General features: G+C 39.9%; 2 protein-coding genes across 7 annotated transcripts in view; one reads left to right on the forward strand and one right to left on the reverse strand.

The window, feature by feature from the left end:
* usp8 (ubiquitin specific peptidase 8) overlaps nucleotides 1–15,796 on the forward strand; it is a 42,062-nt gene extending 26,266 nt beyond the window's left edge. For all 3 annotated transcript variants that reach the window (XM_020517822.2, XM_048616093.1, XM_048616094.1), the window contains exons 11-19: nucleotides 168–740; nucleotides 2,718–2,798; nucleotides 3,623–3,882; nucleotides 4,642–4,854; nucleotides 6,605–6,815; nucleotides 7,851–8,084; nucleotides 9,593–9,735; nucleotides 10,662–10,794; nucleotides 12,699–15,796. In XM_020517822.2, coding sequence (XP_020373411.2) covers nucleotides 168–740; nucleotides 2,718–2,798; nucleotides 3,623–3,882; nucleotides 4,642–4,854; nucleotides 6,605–6,815; nucleotides 7,851–8,084; nucleotides 9,593–9,735; nucleotides 10,662–10,794; nucleotides 12,699–12,884 — 2,034 coding nt within the window. In that variant the 3' untranslated portion in view covers nucleotides 12,885–15,796. The remainder of the gene's footprint in view (nucleotides 1–167; nucleotides 741–2,717; nucleotides 2,799–3,622; nucleotides 3,883–4,641; nucleotides 4,855–6,604; nucleotides 6,816–7,850; nucleotides 8,085–9,592; nucleotides 9,736–10,661; nucleotides 10,795–12,698) is intronic.
* A 1,756-nt stretch (nucleotides 15,797–17,552) lies between these two features.
* Nucleotides 17,553–24,332, reverse strand: part of LOC109917930 (putative ubiquitin carboxyl-terminal hydrolase 50) — a 28,656-nt gene continuing 21,876 nt past the window's right edge. For 2 of the 4 annotated variants that reach the window (XM_048616064.1, XM_048616065.1), the window contains exons 5-7: nucleotides 20,898–21,040; nucleotides 18,851–18,983; nucleotides 17,554–17,882 (exon numbers count right to left, since the gene is read on the reverse strand). In XM_048616064.1, coding sequence (XP_048472021.1) covers nucleotides 17,706–17,882; nucleotides 18,851–18,983; nucleotides 20,898–21,040 — 453 coding nt within the window. In that variant the 3' untranslated portion in view covers nucleotides 17,554–17,705. Of the gene's footprint in view, nucleotides 17,883–18,441; nucleotides 18,776–18,850; nucleotides 18,984–20,897; nucleotides 21,041–24,332 lie in introns of those variants that run through there. The other 2 variants (XM_048616067.1, XM_048616066.1) reach the window with 2 other exon arrangements.

Here is a 24,332-nt window from a genome sequence, read left to right on the forward strand (position 1 = left end):
AATACACACGTTGCTTTTCTTTGCTCACAGTTACACTCGCAATCTTTGCATCAATTCCCTTTGTACGTGAGTTGAATAACACATCTCGGATTGTTCAATTTAAGTGAATGTCTTTGTAAGATTCTAAATTACAGTGAAGATAATTGTGCTTTTGTGTATTTAAACAGATTGATCGAACAAAAAAACCTCCACTGAAACAACCTAATCAACATCAGCCTAAATCAGAGGTTGCTGGTGCTGACAATCTGCCTGTTCACAATGGACCAGTGATTCCTGATCGGTCAACAAAGCCCTTTGTAGAATCACAGCATTCACTGACTGATGAAGAAAGAAATCAGATTCATGCTGAAGCAGCCCTAATTGGTGAGAAGGCCAGAAAGGAGAAAGAACAGCGTGAACGAAGGCAGGAAGAAGAAAGAAAAGAGAAAGAGAGATTGGAGAGAGAAAGGCAAGAAGAGCATATAGAAAAAGAGCAGTGTGAGGAGGAGGAAAAAGAGTTCAAAATAAAAGCTGAACAAGAAAGAGAGCGCAAAGATAATGAGGAACAGAGAGCACAGGAACGTGAAGACAGCCAGCAAAAAGAAGAAGAAAGGAAAAGATTGGCAGAGCAAAAAAAGACATCAGAAGAAAAAGGCAAAATTGAAAGTCAGATAAGAGATCAAGCCGATCCAAGGAAAAGTGGTGGTGAACAATCAGTCTCTGAGCTGGAAGGCCCCCATTGCACAAACTTAGAGAAACAGGTACTTCACTTAGAAATATTTGTTTTTTTCAAAAATGTAATAAAGAAGTGCTAATAAAGGTAAAGTTACAACCATGATCATTATTCATTTTAGGAACACCAATGTTATAACTATTCTACTGTAATGAGTGTAACCTGCTGAACTGAATTGTATGTTTGTGCCCATTTTTACATTTCATACAAACAATAGAAATTAGGGGAGTAGATCATTATGATCATGGCTGATCATCCAACTCAATAGCCACTTCCTGCTTTACCTCACAAATTCTTTGATCGTTTTAGTCCCAAGTGCTATATTCAATTCCTCCTTGAAATCATGCAATGTTTTGGCCTCAACTGCTTTCTGTGGCAGTGAATTCCACAGGCTCACCACTTTCTGGGTGAAGAAATCTTACCCCCTATCCTTATACTGTGGCCCCTGGTTCTGAAGATCTGTCCCCTATCTTTGGGAGCATCTTTCCTACACCTATCCTGTGTAGTCCTGTTAGAAATTGGGATTTCAATGAGAAGTCCCACAGATCTCCTCCGATAAGGTGGTGAAAATTGCACTAAGTATTCCAGATGTTGTCTCACCAAGGCCCTGTGTAATTGCAGCAAGACATCCCTACTCCTATACTCCATCTTCTTGCTGTGAAGGCCATTATTCCATTTGCCTTGTGTTGCTTCTTCTGTACCTGCATGTAACTTCACTGTCCATTACCAAAGGCTCAGTAGCAACACTACTGACAGCCCATAAGGCCAGTTTTAGGGCAGTTATGTGTGAACCAACAGGAGGAAGAAAAGCCTACTTGAGCCTTGACTTTGCCATTTTACATTTTGCCGCTGCATGTGTCTGTTATGGGAGTCCACGTGACTTCCTGTGGAGGTGAAGGCCTGTATTGTTCTGAGGACATCCTCAGCTCTACATACTCAAATTGTTTCTCTTTGGAGTGTGTGGATGGTTTAAGTGCAAGGGACCTTGAAATTTTTTAGCATGGCCACATCTGTGCAGGGAATTCTAGCTTTCTGCACATGGTACAGGAAGAAGCACCTCCTTTTGCATTGTGAGATACTACTGCTAACAAATAGGATATATTCCAAAATATCCCTACATCTCCACGAGGTGCTCTAGGCCATCAATGGGAAAGTTGTGTTTTGCTCCATTCTCCCCTTTATCTGGTAGATCTGTCATTCTAAAAGGGCTATTGAGCTCACTGTCTAACTGTAGTTCAATGAGGAAAGGACAAGAACTTGCAAGAAGCAGCACCAGGTCTACCTGTTGACCCAGTGGCATTATGATATGGCTGTACACATGCTAAATAGCAGAAGCATCATTTTACAGGCAGAGCTAAGCAATGCCACACACACCAGCCCAAAAACAGTCAATGAATAGATGGTAAATGTCACCTTTGGCAGTGATCCTCACATTCCAAGTGCAAATAACACAGTGGGTGTGGAATAAACAAACTGAGTTTACATAATTTCTTGTAATTTAATCTTTGGACTCCTGATCTTGTCTGGTAAATATCTCACTGCATTCTGTCTAAGGTCAGCACTTCCCTGTTCATTTGCAGTGCTGAGCACTATTCGGTACTTGGTGATGGTCTAACCAGGGTTTACCTGTTCTTGACACTTTAGTGAGCCTTTACTTTTGTGTCCAAGTCTCGAGATCTCCACTTGTGCCTGTGTAGAGTTATGTTGTAATTAGACACCCTGAAAGTACCACTGGCAATGGTAGGAGAGTGCTTTTACAGTAATAGTTTTGAAATTATAAATAAGAACATAATCAAAAAAGACAATTTATTCTTCAAAAAGTGAGAAAATGCTGCCTGTAACCCTCATCCGAACCACTTGGTCGGTTTCCTAATTGTATTTTGGAACTGTGGAATATATGCGCTTGATTTGTGAGAATAATTTTGTTGCTGAGAATTTTTTTTTTGTTTTTTTGTTTTGGTCATCTGCACCAAGATGTTTAAAGATCAATTTTTATTTAATATAGGAACATAGAGATACATTAACCAGGGCAAGAAGTGAGGAAATGGGCCGAACAGTTCCAGGCTTACCACCCGGATGGATGAAGGTACAGTAACCAGGTTATGATTTTTGTGCAAAAACATTTTTCTTTTAAGGGATTCATTTGCATTTCCTGCCTAATTCTGGGAAGATTCTGATGTTTTCTCATCAATCCATTCAGAGATGTTATTACACATTTCTGGAGCAGACAGGACCTCAACCGGGGTCTTTTGGTTCAGTACGGACACTACTGCTGTGCCACAAGCGCCCCTCTGGGACCATTCTCAAATTTTAAGCAAATAGGAGAGGGCAAACATGATTCCTATCAGCTCATGGACTGCTCTATCACAGGTAGACTAGTGATGAGCAAACCATCTGTTCCCCAAAAAGATGCTGCTCAGGATTTCATTTTGTTAATTACTGTCTTGTGGAAATAACAGCTGCAATAAATAACTCAATATATGGAATTCTAACAGCAGCTGTGCAGCACAACATTTTGGACCAAAGTGCTTTGTTTCTGATGAATGGACTTATTGGAACTATTGAAAAGTTTGGCACACAAAGAGACCATTCAGCCCATCCTGTCTGTGCCAAGCTAGATTTAATTCCGCCAAGATCACTATTGGAATGAAGCAGTTGTGGCAATCCAAGTTGTAAACTCTGCAATAAATTATTTATGTTTATGCAAAGGCAGTCATTTCTGTTATTTGCAACAAGGACAGCTTTGAGCAAATAAATAACGCTATGCAAGTTTTGCCAACTTTTTTTCCATAATTTAGTAAGATCATATCTTTTAATTTTCATTGTAAATGTCACTTTGGTATTGTGGTAGACAAAAGACAAATCTAATCTTTTAAGTAAACCTTACACCTTGTATTTGCTCCTTTTCAGTTTCTTGATGTGGTGACTGGAACCTACCGTTACTATCATTCACCAACTAACTCTGTTCATATGTATCCGCCTGAAATGGTGCCATCAATTACTCCTCCTGCAACCCCCCCAACTCACAAAGCCAAACCACGAAGTGCAACTGACGTTGACGTTCCTAAGTTAAAACGTTCGTTCTCCTCACCGGATATTGCTCAAACTGTTCAAGAAGACCAAAACAAAGCAACGACAAAAATAGTGCCCAGAGTCAATCGGGAAACCAAGTAGGTTCTTTTAATTATTTTCAAGCTATTGTCTGTAGTCAACAATATACTTGACACGTTCATTTTCTCAGGTGCAAGTTAAGATTTTATTCACTAATGTTCTGTTCACAATTTGGGCCAGTTACTTGTTCCTGCATTTTCACTATTGCCACTGTGGACCTGACACTCGGAAGACTGTACAAAAACAGAAGTTGCTGGAAAAGCTCAGCAGGTCTGGCAGCATCTGTGAAGAAAAAATCAGTTAATGTTTTGGGTCCGATGACCCTTCCTTAGAACTCCAATGTTAACTCTGATTTCTTCTTCACAGATGCTGCCAGATCTGAACTTTTCCAGCGACTTCTGTTTTTGCTCCTGATTTACAGCATCCGCAATTCTTACAGTTTTTATTTACTCAGAAAACTGTACTTTGCAAAGATAAACTTGTTTGCTCATTCTCTCAACCCCCACGACCACCATACTCCCATCTCAATCCAAACTTTTTTTTGGTAAATCTCCAATTTACAAATGTGATCTCTTGCAATAATTGTTTCATGATGGTTTTGAATTACCACATCCAAATAATTATAAGCAGAGTTTCCTGTAAAAGGTATACAAAATCTGAACTTTGTCCATGTTAGTGTGTATTTTCAAACTGTGAATAGTATAATCTTTTTGTAATGAATTTAAGTGTGCATCTTGATAATTGAGTAATTAGGGAGTCACTAGTCCTTGCCCTAAATTAAATGGATTTTTTTTTAAAAATTTTTTCATCTTTTGCAGGCCCCCTGGCTACAGCAAAACTGAAATCTCCAGCCCCTCTGCTTCTCAAATCCGAAACCTGAACCCTGTATATGGTGGGATGGGGCGAGCACTGACTGGTCTGCGAAACCTTGGCAACACCTGCTATATGAATTCTATTTTGCAATGTTTGTGCAATACTCCTCATCTGGCAGAGTACTTCAATAAAAATTTCTACCAACAAGATATTAACAGGTAACAATTACCACTTGTAAGCGATGTCATGTTGTGATGAAAGACAAAAAAGTTGTGCATTAGTGTAGCATTTCCCGTGACCCAGAGTGCTTTACAGTCAGTGAATTGCTGCTGAAGTCTAGTGGCTGTTGTGCATAAATTGACTGCTGGGCTTCCTATATTACAACAGATTCCCACAAACAGGCTAATAACCAGAACTTTTTTTGAAGTGATGTTGATTGAGGGTTAATTACTGATCAGGTCACTGCGAATAACTTCTCATCAAAATAGCAGCCATGGAAAAAGATTACATCCAGCTGAGAAGCAAGGTGGGTCTTGATTTAACATCACATCTGAAAGTTGGCACCTCTGACATGCACCACTCCCTCAGTACTGCACTGAAAGGTCAGCTTGGATTTTCTTTTTGTTTTGTTTTTTGTCTGGAGAGGGATATAAATCCACAATTTGCTGATTTTGAGGTTTGAGTGCTACAGCTACAGCTGAAACAGTTGGGCACAAACACTGCCTGTTGTCCAAATTAACATCCAACATTCATTTATAAACTTTTGGATAGTTTCAGGTAGTGTTGCTTAGAAAGTAAAGTATGATGAAGAAAGCCAAACAGCCAACTCTTTTTACAAAATCTCTTACTCCAATGGCTCTTAATGGGAATAGTTAAAAGGCCAGGCAGATTGGGAGCCATATTCAACACACTTCCTGTCTCTCCACCACCATCCCACGATTGTTCCATATTTGGAATAGTTATGATCATCAATTAGATGAGCAACGTATGTTGATTCTTAATCCCTATCTCTTTTAGATTTAAAAAGACAACTTTGACAGTCAATAAATGAGTGATTCCGATTCACAATTCATTATGTTTACAGTGCTTTTACCTAGTTAACATTGCTGAGGACAAACATACAGGTTATACAAGGCTATCTTGGAAAGAAATGTCACTTTTTTTTGTCCAATCACCGGCTTTTTCACCTGGAAGGAAAAGAACACCCATTCATGGGCCACCACTTAAGTGCCTTTCCAGTCCACGCACCATCCTGACTTAGAAATGCATTGCTGTTGCTGAAAGTCCTAACCTCACAGTGCCAATCTTTCTAAAAAAAAACTCCCTGTTGCCACCCAAATCAGTGCTAACAAATGCCACCTGCAGCTATGATGCCATTGAGTGTCAGAGCAGATTCTAAGCTGAATGGTCTACTTCCACTCCCGGGTGTTATGGTGTTATGGAGTAGTTAAGTAATTCACAATGAAATCTTAGAAATTTAAAGCTGTAATCTCTCTGATTGTAACTAGACTATGTATTGCTCCCTTTGCATTTACTAAAGTGTAATCATGTCACACGGGCCGGCACGGTGGCTCAGTGTTTAGCACTGCAGCCTCACAGCACCAGGGACCTGGGTTCAGTTCCACCCTCGGGCAACTGCGCAAACTCCACACACACATTCTCCCCGTGTCAGCGTGGGTTTCCACCGGGTGCTCCAGTGAATCCAAAGATGTGTAGGTTAGGGTGGATTGGCTGTGCTAAATTGTCCCATAGTGTTCAAGGACATGTAAGTTAGGTGGATTAGACATGGCAAATGCAGGGTTTCAGGGAAAGGGTGGGGTGGTGGGTCTGAGTGGAATGCTGTTCGGAGTGGGTGGTGTGGACTTGTTGGGCTGAATGGCCTGTTTCCACACTGTAAGGATTCTATGATGTTGTTGGAAGGCTTGTTGTGTAAAGTGAATAATTTCAATTTGATTTTTTTTTTGATAGGTCAAACATTCTTGGTCATAAAGGTGAGGTGGCTGAAGAGTTTGGTGTGATAATGAAGAGCTTGTGGTCAGGTCAATATAAATGCATCAGTCCAAGGGACTTTAAGGGACGCATAGGAAAAATAAATGATACGTTTGCAGGGTATGTGCAACAAGATTCCCAGGAATTGCTTCTGTTTCTAATGGATGGACTCCATGAAGATCTCAATAAAGTAAGAGTTGACAATGCAGTAGCATTGTTGCAGTGTGCACGGTTTGGAGAATGTGTAGATTGTGTCTCTCTCTGGCTTGTTTAATCATGGCTTTTTTAAAGAGAGGTGCAGAATATGGCTTTAAATGAAATGGCACATGCCCGAGGACAAATGGTCATCTCCTGTTCAGTAATTTTTGACTTTATAGTTGCAATAGTCTTTCTGGTTTTATTGTTTCTTTTAACAAAGTGTTTACACAACTTTAGAAATGTTAGCTTCCTACTAATGTTGAACCTCTAAAGCCATTAAGATCCGGCTTCTTCTCCAAAGAGTTGCCGCTCCTTTGTTCTAGTATCAGATTGAACTCTAATGCTGGGTTCCAGCTATACTTAGACTGCAACTGCAGCAACCAAAAATGAAAAATATTGTTCCTGATGTATTGTCCTATATAAAAAAAAATGCAGCAGAAGACAACATATTTGCTGGTGTTTTCTTTTATTTATCAGTTAAGTAAAGACATTATGCTAAATTTGTGAATTGGGCTAGAGGCAATCTTTGAGCTCACAGATTGTCAACTTACCATATAGGCACAGATGAAAAGCCTTTTCTATTGCATCAGTAAGTAGTTTTCTGATTTTCTGAAGATCATTATAACTTCAAGTGAATTCATCACATCTACTAAGATTGCAGCTTTTTTTTTCTGCCCAGCCAGTAATGCCCACATTCTCTTGACCAAAATTTTTTAAAAGCTGCTGCCCGAGTGAATGTGTTGTGATTGATTGATGTTTAGCCACGTTGGATAAGAATAGTCTGATTTTGGTCTTTCTGACCGTGAAGCAATGCAGTGGTCATATGAAGATAACTTGTAGGTTGTAATATAGCTCTCACTATCCGTCTGGTAAGGATATCCTGACCTTCTACTCCCACATGCCAAATATTCAGTTGTTGCTGGTGAATGGGGGGGTCAGTTCACCTGTTCTTTGATCAGCTCGGTGTGCCAGGTAAGTATGTACTCCTAATCTGGAACTAACATTTCTCCTTTCTAATTTCTCTCAGGCTGACCGGAAGAGATACAAAGAAGAAAGTACAGATAGCTTGGATGACACAAGGGCAGCAGATTTAGCCTGGCAAAAGCACAAACTACTCAATGAGTCCATTATTGTGGCTTTGTTCCAAGGCCAGTTTAAGTCAACTGTACAGTGTCTGACTTGTCATAAGAGGTCTCGAACATTTGAAGCCTTTATGTATCTATCTTTGCCACTTCCATCATCTAGCAAATGTTCTCTCCAGGTAAGATATTTACACAAGCTTCACAGGTTATTTGTTCATTGCTTTTGTTCAAAATTTATATTATTCTCATTTAATGGTTGAGGGTGGGGTAGGTGTCAGATGGAAAAATTGTGACCCATATGGTTAGGCTCAATTGTGGTCCTGTTGTAGTTAAATTTCCTGCTGTCACACTTTTTAGATGTAAATCAAGGAGAGCCATTTTGTTAGATCATTAGGTCGGAAAGAATGTGCCTGTGGATGTGAACTTTGCACAATCCACCTTCTTCAGGACAGAGAGAAAAGATTCTAACTGTGACTGAGCTTTATTGTTGACCTCCATGCCTTACTAGTCCCCAGTCCCCACCACCAAGAAGACAGGAATATAAAGTGCTTGAGCTTATTCTAAGGTTGCAATCATTGAAAAGTGTGAATGTCTTTTGTGTTCTTTCCTCACCCCTCCCCAGCCAGATGGTGCAGCTCTGACTGATTAGGTCTGATTGTGACTTTGCCTCTAGCCTGGTCTGTGTCCTGCTTGTTTAGAAAATAAGAAGCTGTATTCGTGGCTCTCAGATTCTGAGAGTTCCTGTGATTGTGGGAATAATGTGAGTTCTTGATTTTGGTTGTTATCCAGCAATCTGTGTTGAATGTGCACATGTGGTGGAATGGTAACTCAGTGTGTAGTGGAGAGAATAACCTGCTGGCACTTTTTAATTGGAACATGCATTTACTGAGCAATTTATCAGGGCATCCCACTGTGCTTTGCAATCAGTGGAATTAGTTTGAAGGGATGTTGTTGTAATGTAAGGAAACCATGAGCAACATGCCCACAAACAGTACTGAACTGAATTACCTGTGGTCATATTTACTGATTAAAGGTGTGTTGGCTGGGAGCCTGGAAGAGCTCCCTGCCCCTGTTCATTGGCATGGGATTCTTCATATATGCCAGATCAAGCAGGTTGTGCCTTAATTTAATGCCTGACTTGAAAAACAAGAATGCGGTACTCTTATGAATGCGGTGTTTTATAGTGTTAACCTGGAAAATTGGGTCAGAATCTTGAGAGACGAGGGAGAAAATTATAGAAAAGGGAAATCATTTAGTGGAGGCCTTTAATCAAGAGCATTGCATGAAATATTTTTGGAGCAGTCATTTTCCACTTCAGTTTTGTGGACATTTTTGTTTACTTTTTCTTATGTTTCTGTATTGTTCAATGTTAATGTGAGATTTAAACCAAATTGACATTTGAATATATTCTTCTGAAAGGATTATGGGTGAGTGCACCATTGTGACAGTGATGGAAAGTTCCCAGTCTGCTGCTGAGAGGACAGTGGTGGTTCATCTTTGTTGTTAATTATCATTTTAGTTTTAATGTCTGGTTCCACTAACATGCTCGTCCCCCTGCAAGTGACGCATGTTAATAACACAAATTAGTTCTTAAGGGGTTGAAGAGTGTCTTTTAACAAAAATCTTGATTATTGTATCCAATGGATTTACTTCAAATTTTAATCGAAATTGACATTCTGTTTTGAAGGATTGTCTCAAATTGTTTTCCAAAGAGGAGAAACTGACAGACAATAACCGATTCCACTGCAGCAATTGCAAAGCGCACAGGGACTCAACAAAGAAGCTAGAGATCTGGAAACTGCCTCCGATCCTGTTGATACATCTAAAACGGTGCGTTTCCTTTAGTGTGGTCACCGTTCTGACCCATGAGAAAATGCCCTGTGTCCCAGGCTGATCTGTGTTCTTAGCTGTTCTATGACAAGGCCAGACTGGGGTCAGTGCGATCAGACTGCCTGCTCGTGTCAGGCTGTGTTATGGACATTTCAGCCAAACTGTACTTTTGATCACTATCCAATCTTCGAAATTGTGATTGCTTGGAAAGGGCAAGGTTGCTGGGACTTTGATACATCGTCAGAGACTGATAGGTATCTGCTGCGTGACTGAGACAGTAGATGGCTCATGCTTATGGACTGTAACATGAGCTATAAGCTTCCAGTGGGAGAAAAAAATGTTTGTTTCTTTATTTTTTATGTAGATGTAAATCACAAAACTATAGAAAGTATGAGATCTATTCCTTCCTTTTTCAGAAGATTGAGGGGGGATCTTATAGAAACATATAAAATTATGAAGGGAATAGATAAGATAGAAGTAGAGAGGATGTTTCCTCTGGCAGGTGAAGCTAGGACAAGAGGGCATAGCCTCAAGATTAGAGGGAGCAGATTTAGGACTGAACTGAGAAGGAATTTCTTCACCCAGAGGGTTGTTAATCTATGGAATTCCTTGCCCAGTGAAGTAGTTGACGCTACTTCAGTAAATGTTTTTAAAAAAAGGTAGATTTTTTTTTGAACAATAAAGGAATTAAGGGATACGGTGAGAACGCGGGTAAGTGGATCTGAGTCCACGAAGGATCAGCCATGATCTTATTGAATGGCGGAGCAGGCTCGAAGGGCTAGACGGCCTACTCCTGCTCCTAGTTCTTATGTTCCTCATTACAGCAAGCACAATTAGCAAAGCCGAACATCTAGTGTCAATTTGCCAAGCTTGTCTTGCTCAGTATTGTCTAGTACTATATCTCACTTCTGTTGTATTTTTCACAGATTCTCTTATGAAGGGAGATGGAAACAGAAGCTGCAGACAAACGTTGACTTTCCATTGGAGAATCTGGACTTGTTCAGCTACATAATTGGCCCCAGGAACAATGTGAAAAGATACAATTTATTTGCCGTGTCGGTAAATGGATAAATTCTCACTCTTTTTATAATTTACAAATTTTTGGGGTCGTGGTTAAGTTGGCATAAGGGTTTGTTGTAAATCTAAATCACAATGATTGCGCTGGGATGAATTCTACCCTCCCGAAGTTAATGTTAATAGTTTTCCTGTATTCTTAGCCACAATCTTTCTATTTTCCCTATTTACACATTTTAAAATAAAGCTATTTCTGCTAGTTGGTTTCTGTGCCCAGTTTTAGATATTAAATAAAGTTCAAGTCACGTTTTCTCCTCAGCATAGGTCAGAACTTTAACAAATTGATGAATGCCAGAGAAGTGGCAAGAGCTGATGTGGAATAATTGCAATGCTGTATTTTAGCAAGATTTTGAGGTTTGCAAACTCCACTTCTATCTTCGAGGTGGTGGGAGGGGAGACTTGAGATCTTGTGCCTGTGGGTTTGTATTTTGACATTCAAACAGAACAAATAACTAAAATTGGAAATTGTTTAGATGTGAGTTGAGGACAAAAATATCCTTGGACATCTTGAAGAGAATGAGAAATGAAGTCATCCAATTAAAAGAATAAGAAGGAAATGGTCCACCACCAGATGGACGTGGCCAGATCCGAGACCCATTAGTTTATAGCCAGGCTGTCTCTTGTCTGGTTGCATAAGGAGAAAAAAAACAAGGTGTAGACTTTAAATAGATCAGAGGTCGTCAGAATAGTGTACTTTAATATTATTCATGCCCCATTTCAATATCATTGTGTGTTTATTTTGTATGTGCTTTGATCAAGACCTATTGCGTTCAGAGCCAGTGGGTGGGGTTATTCTAAGGAAAGAAGCTCTTTTGCAGCGCGGCCATTGGATACGGCAGGGCCGACTCTGCCAACTCTGCAATAGTGTAGTTAGTGCCACAGTAACATGGCCAGTTTCCATGACCAATCTGAGTAGAGGAATTTATAATTGGGAAATAAAGTTAACTGGAAGTGGATAGTGGCAAGATATTTTTGCCATTACTTGAATATTCTGTGACATTGCACAGAAATGTATTAGATGACACTAATAGTTCAGTTTATTTCACAGTAAATTCTAGAAAAAAATAACTAAATGAGCTGAAAAGCTGCTTTAATCCAAAGCAGTTTCTTGCATATTGCTATATTTCAACGATTACTTTATACACGGGGGGATTCTGTAATTTTCTTTCAAACTCAGGCAGTTTGTTATTGGAAAACAGCGCCTTAAGTAAAATGGTTTTATTATCTTTGCCCAGATGTTATGTACACACTGATGTTTTTAAAACAATTTTTCCTTCCAGATGTTGATTAGCTAATTTTATCATTCTTTAGTTCATGTACAAGGTATGGGCATTGCAGGCAAGGCTGGAGTTCTGGTGAATGGCTGCAGCTTATAGATCCAGGTGGCTCATTCATCTCCTTTTTAGAGAACAGTTAGTTATAAATTAGTCATATAGTACAAGACTGGGATCACAAGTAACATACTGGTTATGTACATAGGCTTTTTTTCCCCTAAAGGGCACCAGTTCTTTTTTTTAAATGATAAGCTAACAGCTGTCTCCCTCCCATGACTGATAACTTCCAAGTTTATTTTGGTAACCAAACTCTGATTCACAATCTGCTGTAATAGAACTTGAAAGCATGTATCCAGAGTTAATCATGGCCTCTGTGTTACACGACATGTTACGCATCTGCTGTCAGATCTTAGTGAAAACAAAGTGAAGAAAATTAGATCTAGCTACCACTCTGAAATCTGTAATATACAGGGCTTATTGGGCCTTTCCAAAAAGAGAAATATTGCCACGCTAACAAGATTTTATGAAAGCTTGAAAGTGCCTGGCTATGCAGTAACATTAACCTTCATAAAGTAGTTGATGTTAACCACTAGGTTTATTTTTGAATTTGTGCAGAACCATTATGGAGGACTAGATGGAGGACACTATACAGCCTACTGCAAGAATGCTGTGAAACAGCGCTGGTTCAAGTTTGATGATCAAGATGTTTCAGAAATATCTCCTTCTTCAGTGAGATCATCAGCAGCCTACATTCTCTTCTACAGCTCATTGGAGTTGCGTGTGGTTGATTTAGCTACATAGCAGGGTTCAATGTGGTGAATTTCCAAAGTGACACTCCATATGGTTTGCGCCAATATTAATTAATGTTGGTCGTATGACCAGGAACATTAGCAGCATGTCCAGCTGTTTTGAAAAAGACCTTGTGGTCTTGCAACACTAGAGCTTTACCAGATGGACTTGCCCTTTGTACTTTACCAGAAAAATGATTTTTAGTCATGTAACATTTAACTGCCTAATTAGAATGATTATAAGAATGTCAAATATCCTGTTTACTGGTCTGCATTTGTAACTGCAGTGGTTTGAAGAGCCAGAACATATTGCCCTTCATAAGATCTTTGTAACTCCACAAGGCATAAATCTTAAATGATTTGTTCCTGTTAAAATGGCCTTTCTCAACTATATTTGAATCTTTCTGTACTGTGAAAATAACCAGGAGTAATCTGAATAGATGAGAATGTATCTGTATCTGTATCTGTACATAATGATTGCAGACTTGCACAAATTGTGTATGTATATAATATATAAATAGTTTTAAAAAGTAATAGTCCTATTTGAAGTAACCTTGCAGTAAAGGTGTTTAAATGAAGATACAGCAGATTGATCTCAAGTTATATTGCAAATTAATTATTTTCAGACTTTTGCAAAAGGCATGAAATGTATCAAATATACTTTCCTTTAACAGTTTAGGTCTGAACAGTATGTTGTTAATGGGGTGATCCTTGATCTTGGGTTTCTAAACTGCAGTTACTGTGTAACTGCACAACTACTTGTTTGATCAATCATTCATTCATTTGCTGTTTGCAATGCCTTTGATGCTTGTATGGAGAAATTGAGAGCTCATTTCTACCCTATATTTGCCTGTCTTTCATTGCTCAACATTGACAGGATTTCCAAGACTTTGTAGAAGTTCTTGGGTTCTTTGGTTTAGAAGTTCAGAAAAGCTAATGAAATGTTGGCCTTTTCTATCACGGGAGCTAGAGTACAGTGCCCAGAGCTCTGGTTAAACCTCAGCTGAAGTACTGCATATTGGGTAGAATATATTGGGCTTGGAGGGAATGCAGTGCATTACAGATTTACTAAAATATACTGATCTGGAAGGATTGAGGATTGTTAGCATAGAATAGGTTGGTATTCCATAGAAGGTTAATGTAAAATCTAGTTGAGGTGTTCTAAGATGTTAAGGGATTGCCATTTACCAAATCAATGATTATTTCCTCTATTGGGAGAGTACAGAATAAAGGCTGATTTCAAGAAGTGCTTTTGCACACAAAGGACACTGGAACTTGTTGCTCGGAGCCATTTAAAACAAAACATGCCCAATGTTGTAAAGTTGAGATTGGTAAAGGGCATTAAGCATTACAAAACTAAATCAGGTGCATGGAACTGAAGTTTAGAGTAACCATTGCCAGATTGAATGGTGGAACAGTCAGGGATGGGAGGTCCTTCTCTGGTTTCTTGGATCAATCCTGCCTGATTTCCCGTTCTCTGGTTTTGGCTTTATATCACAATAGCTGAAAGCAGAAACTCAGGCAGGTGAGCGATTGCACTCAAAGCATACCTTTCGACTTTTGGACATCACTGAAAAATGATTTTCGTCAGTAATTTGTTTAGGTCAGCTTAGGCCAGACCTCAAAAGTGTTGTTTCAAACTGTATTGATTTAGTACTGTCTGTGATCTTGCAATCCTTATCTATGTCCTAAGCTATTTTAGATCAATGCGTCTCAGGGTTTCTCTCACCAAGGGCACTGCTACATCACAGTGCACCTTGTAGGGTCACCTACATTTACCTTCAAAGAATAAAAAGAATTTTGTTGTATTCCTCCCAGATTGTCATCAAAAATTTCATGATGCTGGTAACTTGCAACTGAAATTTAATTGCTGTTTGGAAATTCCAGTGTGCTTAATAACTTTTCTTACATGTTAATTTCCTTTACAACTACTTCACCATAAAATGCACTGATGCAAAATGAAATCTAAAATTAATTTCAATTAAATAAGCCAGGCATTTAATCTGAAAACTCAGTCACCAAACTAACTTTATAATTCCTCCTTCATGGATGTCGATTTAGAAATATTGCAGAAGTAATCAGGTCTGTTGCTCTGAGGAAACATCAGTCACTTTTTTTTTGCAAAATTTGGAGAACGTCATTACATTAGTTTCATTGAATGACAGATGTTCTTTTAAACTGTCCCCTCACCCATGGCTAAATGTAGTATTGCTACACTAATATTATTGGTGAAGTGCTGCTGTCACACAGTTAAAGTCTGATATATTTTTGATAATTTGCACTGCAATAAATGTAGTCAATATTCCTGCAAATCTCTGTGGTCCCACAATAAATATCTCACGCATGGGGATGCAAAATGGGGAAAGAAACTGGCCAAGTATCTAAGGAAAAATTACTTAAGATCAGATCTAAATTTTATTTCACAGCTCGTACTGTCTTCTGTTGATATTTAACCAGTCTTGCATGAGAAACTGTGGCCCTGTGCGATTGACAAGCGAAAGTAAAATATTTTTATATGCTTTTTCAATAACACTTTGCATGGAATTGTGCATTTTCATTTTAGTACAGAGGTTAAGTGGAAACTGAATTACTTGGCTCATTCACAAATAATTACAATTGAGATGACATGTTAAAGTGTTTTTAAAATTATTTTCATCTCCAGTTTGTATGGTAACAAGTTTCATGCACAGTCATATGGTTGATTTATCGGACAAACATTCCTCCACCTATTTCTGTATCTATTGCATATTTTATTTTCTTTTGGAATGCAGTTACAGTGTGACAGTATTTAATGTTTTAATTAACTTTGGGGTCTTTTTAACCTGACTTGTCTACTGACCCATCTTTTATTTGATGATCATTATTTTTCAAACTGCTGTGTATTATTTCACATTTCTCAATATTAAACACCATGTCATTTTTTCACCCTTTTGCACCCATTTGCTGTTTGTTATCCCTCTGTGCCAATCATATTGCTGTTGCACTCCAGTTACATTTTTCTATGAAGTTGCCCATGATTTATACATTTGAAGTGTGTGGGCTGTGGGTAGTTAGTCAGTTGGTAGATGGAGCTTGATACAGTGAATGGTCATTTACTAGCAGGAATTATCTGCTTTTAGTTTTTTGATTTTATTCTTGGGTTGTACTGTGCTGGACGAAGGCTAAGGACCTGGCTGGCATTAGACTGCAGGCTTGTGTGAATATTCTATAGTCCATTTAGCCAGAGTGCTGCGTTTTTTTTTCTTTCTTCATTCATGGGATGACGCCATCGCTGCCTAGGCAGCACTTATTACCCATCCCTAATTGCCCAGAGGGCAGTTGAGTCAACCAAATTGCTCTGGGTCTGGAGTCATATGTAGGTCAGACCAGGCAAGGATGGCAGTTTCCCTCCCTAAAGGACATTAGTGAACCAGATGAATTTTCTGACAATCAGCAGTGGATTCATGGTCATCATTAAATTCTTAATTCCAGATATTTATTGAATTCAAATTCCACTATGCTGTGGAAGGATTCAAACCTAGGTCCCCAGGACATTACCTGGGTCTCTGGATTAACAATTCACCAATAATACCATGAGGCAATGGCCCCCACGTTGTTGAGTTGCAGTTTCCCCCTTCCTGGCAGAAGTGTTGGTCTTGTTAAATCAAATTCCAAGCTATCTTGCCTTTTGTTTCTTTTCTCCCCTCTCATGCCTGTTGTCCTTGCCCAGCTAGAGGACTGGCTTTAGGGTTGGCAGGTATTGTTGAAAAAACTTTGACACATTGCAACTGGTTCACACTGCAGATAAGTTGTGCCTGTAAGTAAAGGGCATTGCATTTTAAAGTGTTGATGGGGGTAAAGATTGCTTTGTCTTGGATGGTGATGGCCTGCTATAGTTTGTGGTACTAATTCATCAGTGGAGAATAGTCTCTTCAGACTTGTGCCTTTTATACACCTGGACATGTCTTTGCAGCTGTGCTGTTTATGTGGCTATCAATGGTAACCTCTAGGATTTTGCTAGCAAGGATTTTCAGCCAAAAAAATAAATGCTGTGTAGCTGTTCTGTAGCTACATTCCCCAGAGAAACTATCACTCACTGTTTTCCAAAACACAAAATCCCATTCCTGAGTGAGACGTAGCCTGGGACTTGCCTGACTACCTGCCTGCTTCCTTTCTTCTTTCACTTAGAGGGTATGAGGGACTCTGACTGCACTTCCTTCAGCTGTGGGGTGACCATGTATAAAAGTGTTATGTCCCTGTAACGCTCAGCTCATGGATTCACTGCAGTGCAAAATCTGGTGCTGAAACTGGTCAAACCAGTGGCAATTTTGCAGGATCTGTTGAACTAAATGGCCACGTCCCTGGTTGTGCAACACACAGGCGTGCCATGCTTCTAGTTAAAATTTCTGTTCTAAATTTAAGCCGAGTAGAAAATTAGTTTCAATTTTTAATAAATAAGCTAGAATTCTGATCCTTAATGCAGCTTTAAAGTGGTGAAAACAATGACAATGACACAGGGCAGATAGCCAGTAAGTTGTTAGTCAGCTTTTGCAGAGGTAATTAGGGTAGACCGACCTGATTCAACCTTTTGTGCTTTTGGCTAATTCTAAGTCTAATAGGCTGTTTAATAATAAATACAGCTGATCACACAATGCACCAAAGACTTTTTGCAGAGGGAATACCTTTAATCCATGGGCTCGAGTCCATTTCAACAATAACAGATAAAATAACAGCATGACTTTAAGTTAAGAATTAATTACATAATTTATATAGCGTGCTGCCCTCATAGGCAAGTACAGAATGAAAACTGGACTATAGGGAAACAGTTTATTGTTGTAGTCTGTCTGAGATAGTATTACTGCGCCCACTGAAAATTGACACAATTATAGAAAAGAACATAAGCAGCTGGTGACTGGATCTTCTGCTCAGAAATGCTGGTCACTTTTGCATCATTGAATTCATGCCAGTTCTGTGTAACTGGATTCTTGCAGTATGCAGTGTAGTGACCACTGTCTAAGGTGCCTGTATGATTCTGTTGAAAGAAAAAGTCAAAGTTAATGGAAATTCACCTGAACTGCGTCCAAATATCAAATCAATGAGACCTTGATGAAAAAATAACAACTTTTATTAAAAATAAACCTCTAGATACAATTACCTTGTTGGGACACTGTGAGCCAAATTAATATGCTGTTTAGAAATGTAGTTTCTGTTTGCGTCATCTATATTCCAGCCTCAGGCAAATTGGTACCCACTGGCTCTAATTCCTCGGCTGTGTGCAATTTCCCAGCATTGACTGTGCCTCTTGCTTTTTACATTCCTATAGAAAAGTATCCAAACAACACTTCCCTGCTCAACCAACAGCACTAATCAGTCACTCACTGTGTGGTACTTTTTGTATGTTACTCCTTTCTCACAGAGCACAATGCATAGTTGTTTGCTGAAAGCTTTTAATAAACTACTGTCACACAATCAATAGTGAGAAACAAAGTTTGTTTCCAAAAACAATTCCAATGCCTCAAAGAAATAGTCCTTTTTACTCATCTTTCACACCACAAGACTTCCTTTCATGATGTTATGGCACAACTGTATTGTGGTGCCCAGCCCCTGATGGCAACATCAAATTCCTAGTGCATGCTTTCATCCTTTTATCTCCCTTTGTCCTTGGGATCTGGGTGACCTCTACCCTTCCGGTCCAGAACCACCCTCTGAACAACAATTAAACTTTTGTTAAAATGGTCATACGAAAGCAGTTTTGACAGTTTGTAATTTGTATGTACAGTAATCACTTTTAGATATCTGCAGTTTTTAATATAGTTTGTAAGACATGGACATCTTGTTCTGGCAATGTTTGAGAAGATACTGAGATGGATTGATGTCTTTATTGACTTTATGTGGCCTCCTGTCTTGGTAGAAGTGGTAATATTCCTGAAACAGATAAGTTGGATTGGCAAGGACAAGTGAGGCCTAATCATCAGAAAAAGATCAATTAAAGTTACTTACCACAACAGCATAAAGATGATACTTCAGTTGTTGCGTTGATGGATTTGTTGTATATTGGGACAGATCTAGATCTTCAAGTGGAAAGGTCACAGTACTGGTCAGTTTCCTATTGCCATGATCATCAGACTCAAAGCTAGTAAAGAGAGAGAGAGAGAGGATGTTCTGGGTGATTAATTCCATTATTTATGATGAACTCTAATATTCATATTGCAAACAGATTCACAAAGGTGAGCAATTTGGTAGAAACAGACCAGGCAAAGGCCAGGAATTCCCTTCCAAGTGAAGCAGGCTAATAGGAAAGAGAACGTCTTCCAAACTGATGCATATTGTCTGTAATCAGCAAACTAGTTGGCTGATATTTTTGTAACTAACTTTACCCATTGAAAGAGAGAATAACAAAATAGAATGATTTTTTTAATAGATGCTGCCATTCTGTAGAGTTGCACGGATTCTCCCTTCCTCCCCCACACCTCAGTCAAGCTAATTTTTGTCAGCTTTCAGTAAAAGAAAATGAGTGTTAAGAAACTATTAAACTCTGTAACCATCACAATCCCGATTGTCTTCAGCACTGAAGAACAAATTCATTATCTTGCACTTCAACAATCAGTTTGCTCAGCAGTGGTTTCTGCCTCAAAGCCCCCTCCCCATCAGGACTGACATCAGGTCCAATCTCACCACACTCAGCCAACATTGCAATTTCTCTGCAACAAAACTGACAGTAGCGGGTAGCTAAGAGCAAGCAGCCTGCTGCAGGACTGGAATATCCATGCTCATGGCTCAAGAAGACAGCAGCTCAACTTCAACTTGAGCAATGAGAGAAGACAACTAACGCTGGCTAGAAATAATTGTTAAAAATCAAATTTTTCCTAAACAAAAACAAGTCCCATTTATCCTGAACAGTTAAGCCTTCAATTCCTACTGGCACAGGGACAGTTAAATTTCTGTTAGCCAAGTACAATTAATAGTTCAGGTATTTTCATGTTATAAATGCTGCACTCAGGAAACAGTCCAAAAAACTATTGGGCATAAAAGTTAAAAATCAAACTAATACTGTAGGAAGGATTATTTTCTAAAGGATCATAGAGTCAAAAAGCGTTTACAGCTCTGAAAGAGGTCCTTCAGCTCATCATGTTTGACTAGTCATCAAACAGCCATCTATTCTAATCCCATTTTCCAACATTTTGCCTGTAAACCTTGTTCATCTGAATAGTTCTTCAATGTCTTGAGTGTTCCTGCCTCTACTACCTCAGGCAATAAGTTCCAGATACACATCACCCTCTGGGTAAAAACATTTTCCCTCAAATTCCCTGTAAACCTCCTGCTCCTTGCCTTCAAATTGTGCTCCCTGGTTAATGACTCCTCTACTAAAGGACAGGTTTCTCCCTATCAGTCTATGCCCCTCAGAACTTTGTGCACCTCAATCAGATCCACCACCAACCACCCCCCACCCCAACCGACCCCGCTCCTCCTTCAGCCTTCTCTGCTCTAAGTAAAACAACCCCAGCCTTTCTAGCCCCTTTCATAGCTGAATTGTTCCAGTCCAGGCACCATCCTGGTAAATCTCCTCTGCACCATTGCTAGTACAATCACATCCTTCTTATAGTGTGGTGATCAGAACTGAATGCAGTACTGCAGCTGTGGCCTAACTAATGTTATACAGAGCTCCTGCATAATCTCAGAAGTTGCTGGAAAAGCTCAGCAGGTCTGGCAGCAACGGTGAGTTTAAAAAATCAGAGTTAATGTTTCAGGTCGGGTGACACTTCCTCAGGTATTCTGCATCCGCAGTCCTTTTGGATTCCATCATAATCTCCCTGCTGTTGTATTCATGCCTTGAGTAATAAAGGCAAGTATCCCATATACCTTCTCCACCACCTTATCTAACTTTCCTACTGCCTTCAAGGATCTACGGACACGCCCACCAAGGTCCCTCTGATCCTTTGCACCTCCTAAGGTTCTATCATTCAATGTGTACTCCCTTGTCTTATTAGTCCTCTCAAAATGATCTTGCTGGTTAGACTGATGAATGCCAAAAATGAGCTTTACTCACCGTTTCAGGTGTATGATAATAATATCAGGTGCTTTCAGCAGTTGGATACTTTCTGTCTGGTCCTGCTTCCTTCCACAAAAGGAACAGAAAGGTTGATCCCTGGAGCTGAGAACTTCTTCTTTAAAGAATAATCGAAGGCAATCCTAAGAAACAGCAGCCATGTTTTACAAGAGTAGGAGCTTGTTTGAAGAAACTGAAGTTTTGAAAATTAAGCAGTAGGAAAACACATTATAATCTGCACAATTCCTCAGTCAGGCTCAGTAACCAACCACCAAATAAAGCAAGCATCAAAGACTGGAAACTGCTCCTGGCCTCACATCCAAAGCGGGGGCGAGAGATTGCCCTTTTACCCAGGACCAGCCCCACGTTGTCAGGAAAACCCTGCGGAGAAACAACCACAAGTGTTTGGCTTCCTCTTCCTGCAGACCCTTGTACCGTGCCCAGGCAGTTACTTTAACTTTGGTGATAGGAAAGCTTTTAGGAAATGATAAAAATCAAAATATTAGATAGGCGTGGATTAATTATCCAGCACAGATTTGTACAGGCATATAATGTTTAAATAGTTTTAATGAGGTTTCATTGATAAGATAAAAGAGAGCATGGATGAGAGTAATATAGGTTATGTGGAGTATATGAACATATTAACTTCCAAAAGGCATTTGATAAAGACTTTTCAGCAAATAAAAGAGACAAAAGTTGACTGAAAGACAGCAAACAGAGGACTGATAAATAATTTCTCAGGCTGAAGCAAAGTTTAAAATTTGCTTCCCCAAGGGTGGGATTGGATCAAGAAAATTTGCAGATGACAAGAAAAATTGAATGATGACATATGGCTAATGCAATTACTGGACACAACAGACATGAATTTAGTAAAGAGAAATATGAAATGGTAGAATGAAACTGTACAGACCACCTGGCATCAACCTAGGCAGCAGAAACAACAACCTCAAATGCAGCCCTGTCAACACTGAAAATCACTCTTTACCAACATCAGGAAACCAGTGCCAACACTGGGAGAGCTGTCTCACAGACTGACAGAATCATACCTTACAATGTCCCAGACACCACCATCACCATCACCATCCCTGGATATGTCCTGTCACACCAGCAGGACAGACCCAGCAGAGGTGGCTGTATCAGGAGGGAAACATTGATTCTGGGCCCCATGAAGTCTCATGGCTTCAGGCTATAGAGAAGGAAATCTCCTGCTGGTTACCACATACCATCCTCCCTCAGCTGATGAATCAGTACTTCACAATGTTGAATCACTTGGAGAAAGCACTGAGGGTGGGGATCTATAACGTCCACCACTGAAAACGTGTCAGCAACAACACTACTGATCAAGCTGGTTGTGTCCTAGCTGCTGGCCTGGGTCTGTGCTAAGTGGTAAGGGAACCAATAGACAGAAATGACTGCTAGACCTTAAACCCAACAATCTAACTGCCTCAGATGCATCATGGTATTATTTTTAGAGGTGACCCAGGTCTTTGCAGAGATGAAGTCACATCTTCACAATGAACATACTCTCCGCCTTCACAATGAACATAATCTCCATCTTATGCAAAACTAAACATCCTTGAGGCACTGTGGGCCACCAGCAACAGAATTCTCCTTACAATCTGGAACTCACGCCTGGCCTATCCCTGCTCTACCATCACCATCCTGGGAGCAATGAAAGACAGAACTAAACAATTCCACAACCAACAGATCAGATCAAAGCTTCGCAGTCCTACCACATCCAGTCATGAATGGTGGTGGACAATTAAACAATTCACCAAAGGAAGACGCTCCACAAAAACAAAACTATCACTGATGTTGGAGAAACATGGACAAAGGAGCTGAATTGCAGAGGTGAGGTGAGAGTGACAGCCCTTGACATCAAGGCTGCATTCGACCGAGTGTGGCATCAAGGAGCCCCAGCAAAACTGGAATCAATTCGGATCTGGGGGCAATCACTCCACTGGTTTGAGTCCTACCTGGAACTTAGGAAAATGGTCATTGTTGTTGGAGGTCAGTTATCTCAGCTCCTCAACATCTCTACAGGACTTCCTTATGGTAGTATCCTAGATCCAACCAATTTCAGTTGCTTCATGAATGACGGTCCCTCCATTATAAGGTCAGAAGTGAGGACATTCACCAATGAATGCATAATGTTTGACAACATTCGTGACTCCTCAGATACCGAAGCAGTTTATGTTCAAATGCAACAAAATCTGGACAATGCCCAGGCTCGGGCTGACAAGTGGCACGTAACATTCACACCACACAAATGCCAGGCTTTGACCATCACCAATAAGAGACAGAGACAATCTAAGCACTGCCCCTTGACAGTCATACCATCACTGAATCCCTCATTATCAACATCCTGGGGTTACTATTGACCAGAAACTCAAATGGACTTACCACATAAACACAGCAGCTACAAGAGCAGGCCAGAAGCTGGGAATACTGCAGTGAGTAACTCCCCTCCTGACTCCCCAAAGCCTGTCCACCATCTACAAGACACAAGTCAGGAGTGTGATGGAATACTGCCCACTTGCCTGGAAAAATGCAGACTCAACACCACTCAGGAAGCTTGACACCATCCAGGACAAAGTAGCCTAATTTGATTGACACCACATCCACAAGCATAAACTCCCTCCCCACCGACGCCCGGTAACAGCAGTGTGTACTATCTACAAGATGCATTGCAGAAATTCACCAAAGATCCTTAGATACCACCTTCCAAATCAAGGACCACTTCCATTTGGAAGGACAAGAGCAGCAAATACTTGGGAATAGCACCATCTGTAATTCCCCTCCAAGTCACTCACCATCCTGACTTGGAAATATATCGCCATTCCTTCACTATCGCTGGGTCAAAATCCTGGAATTCCCTCCCTAATGGCATTGTGGGTCAACTCACAGCAGGAGGACTACAGCAGTTCAAGAAGGCAGCTCACCACCAACTTCTCAAGGGCAACTAAGGATGGGCAAGAAATGCTGGCCCAGTCAGCAACGCCCACGTTCCATGACAGATTTTCTTAAAAACAGAGCTTGTTCATTCTTCCCTAATTGAGAGAACATCGAATTTCTGATGCCATCCTTGTCAATAGTTTGTGTACCTCTTCCCAACTGTATCCTTTAATAATATGACCTCAAGTACATACACACAGCATCTCAGCCCAACCAAGGTTCCTTTCTCCCTCCCAAATGGCATTGTGGGTCAGAACATTGGAAGCAGAGATATTGTCGCCATTCAAATTAAATAGAGAAGCTTTAATCTGTGTGGAAAGATCTGCAGGAGAGCACATAGAAAAAGCAAAGAAAAGGGAAGAGATAGTATTCTTATTGTGTATTTTGAAGAAAAGGGAGCTAAGGCTTCTTTTTGTTTACATTTTTAAGTGAAGTTGATACCATATTCAGATCAGCTGCAATATTACTGAATAACAGACC

Source organism: Rhincodon typus, chromosome 33 (genome assembly GCF_021869965.1).
Source record: "Rhincodon typus isolate 14 chromosome 33, sRhiTyp1.1, whole genome shotgun sequence".
NCBI classification, from domain to species: domain Eukaryota; kingdom Metazoa; phylum Chordata; class Chondrichthyes; order Orectolobiformes; family Rhincodontidae; genus Rhincodon; species Rhincodon typus.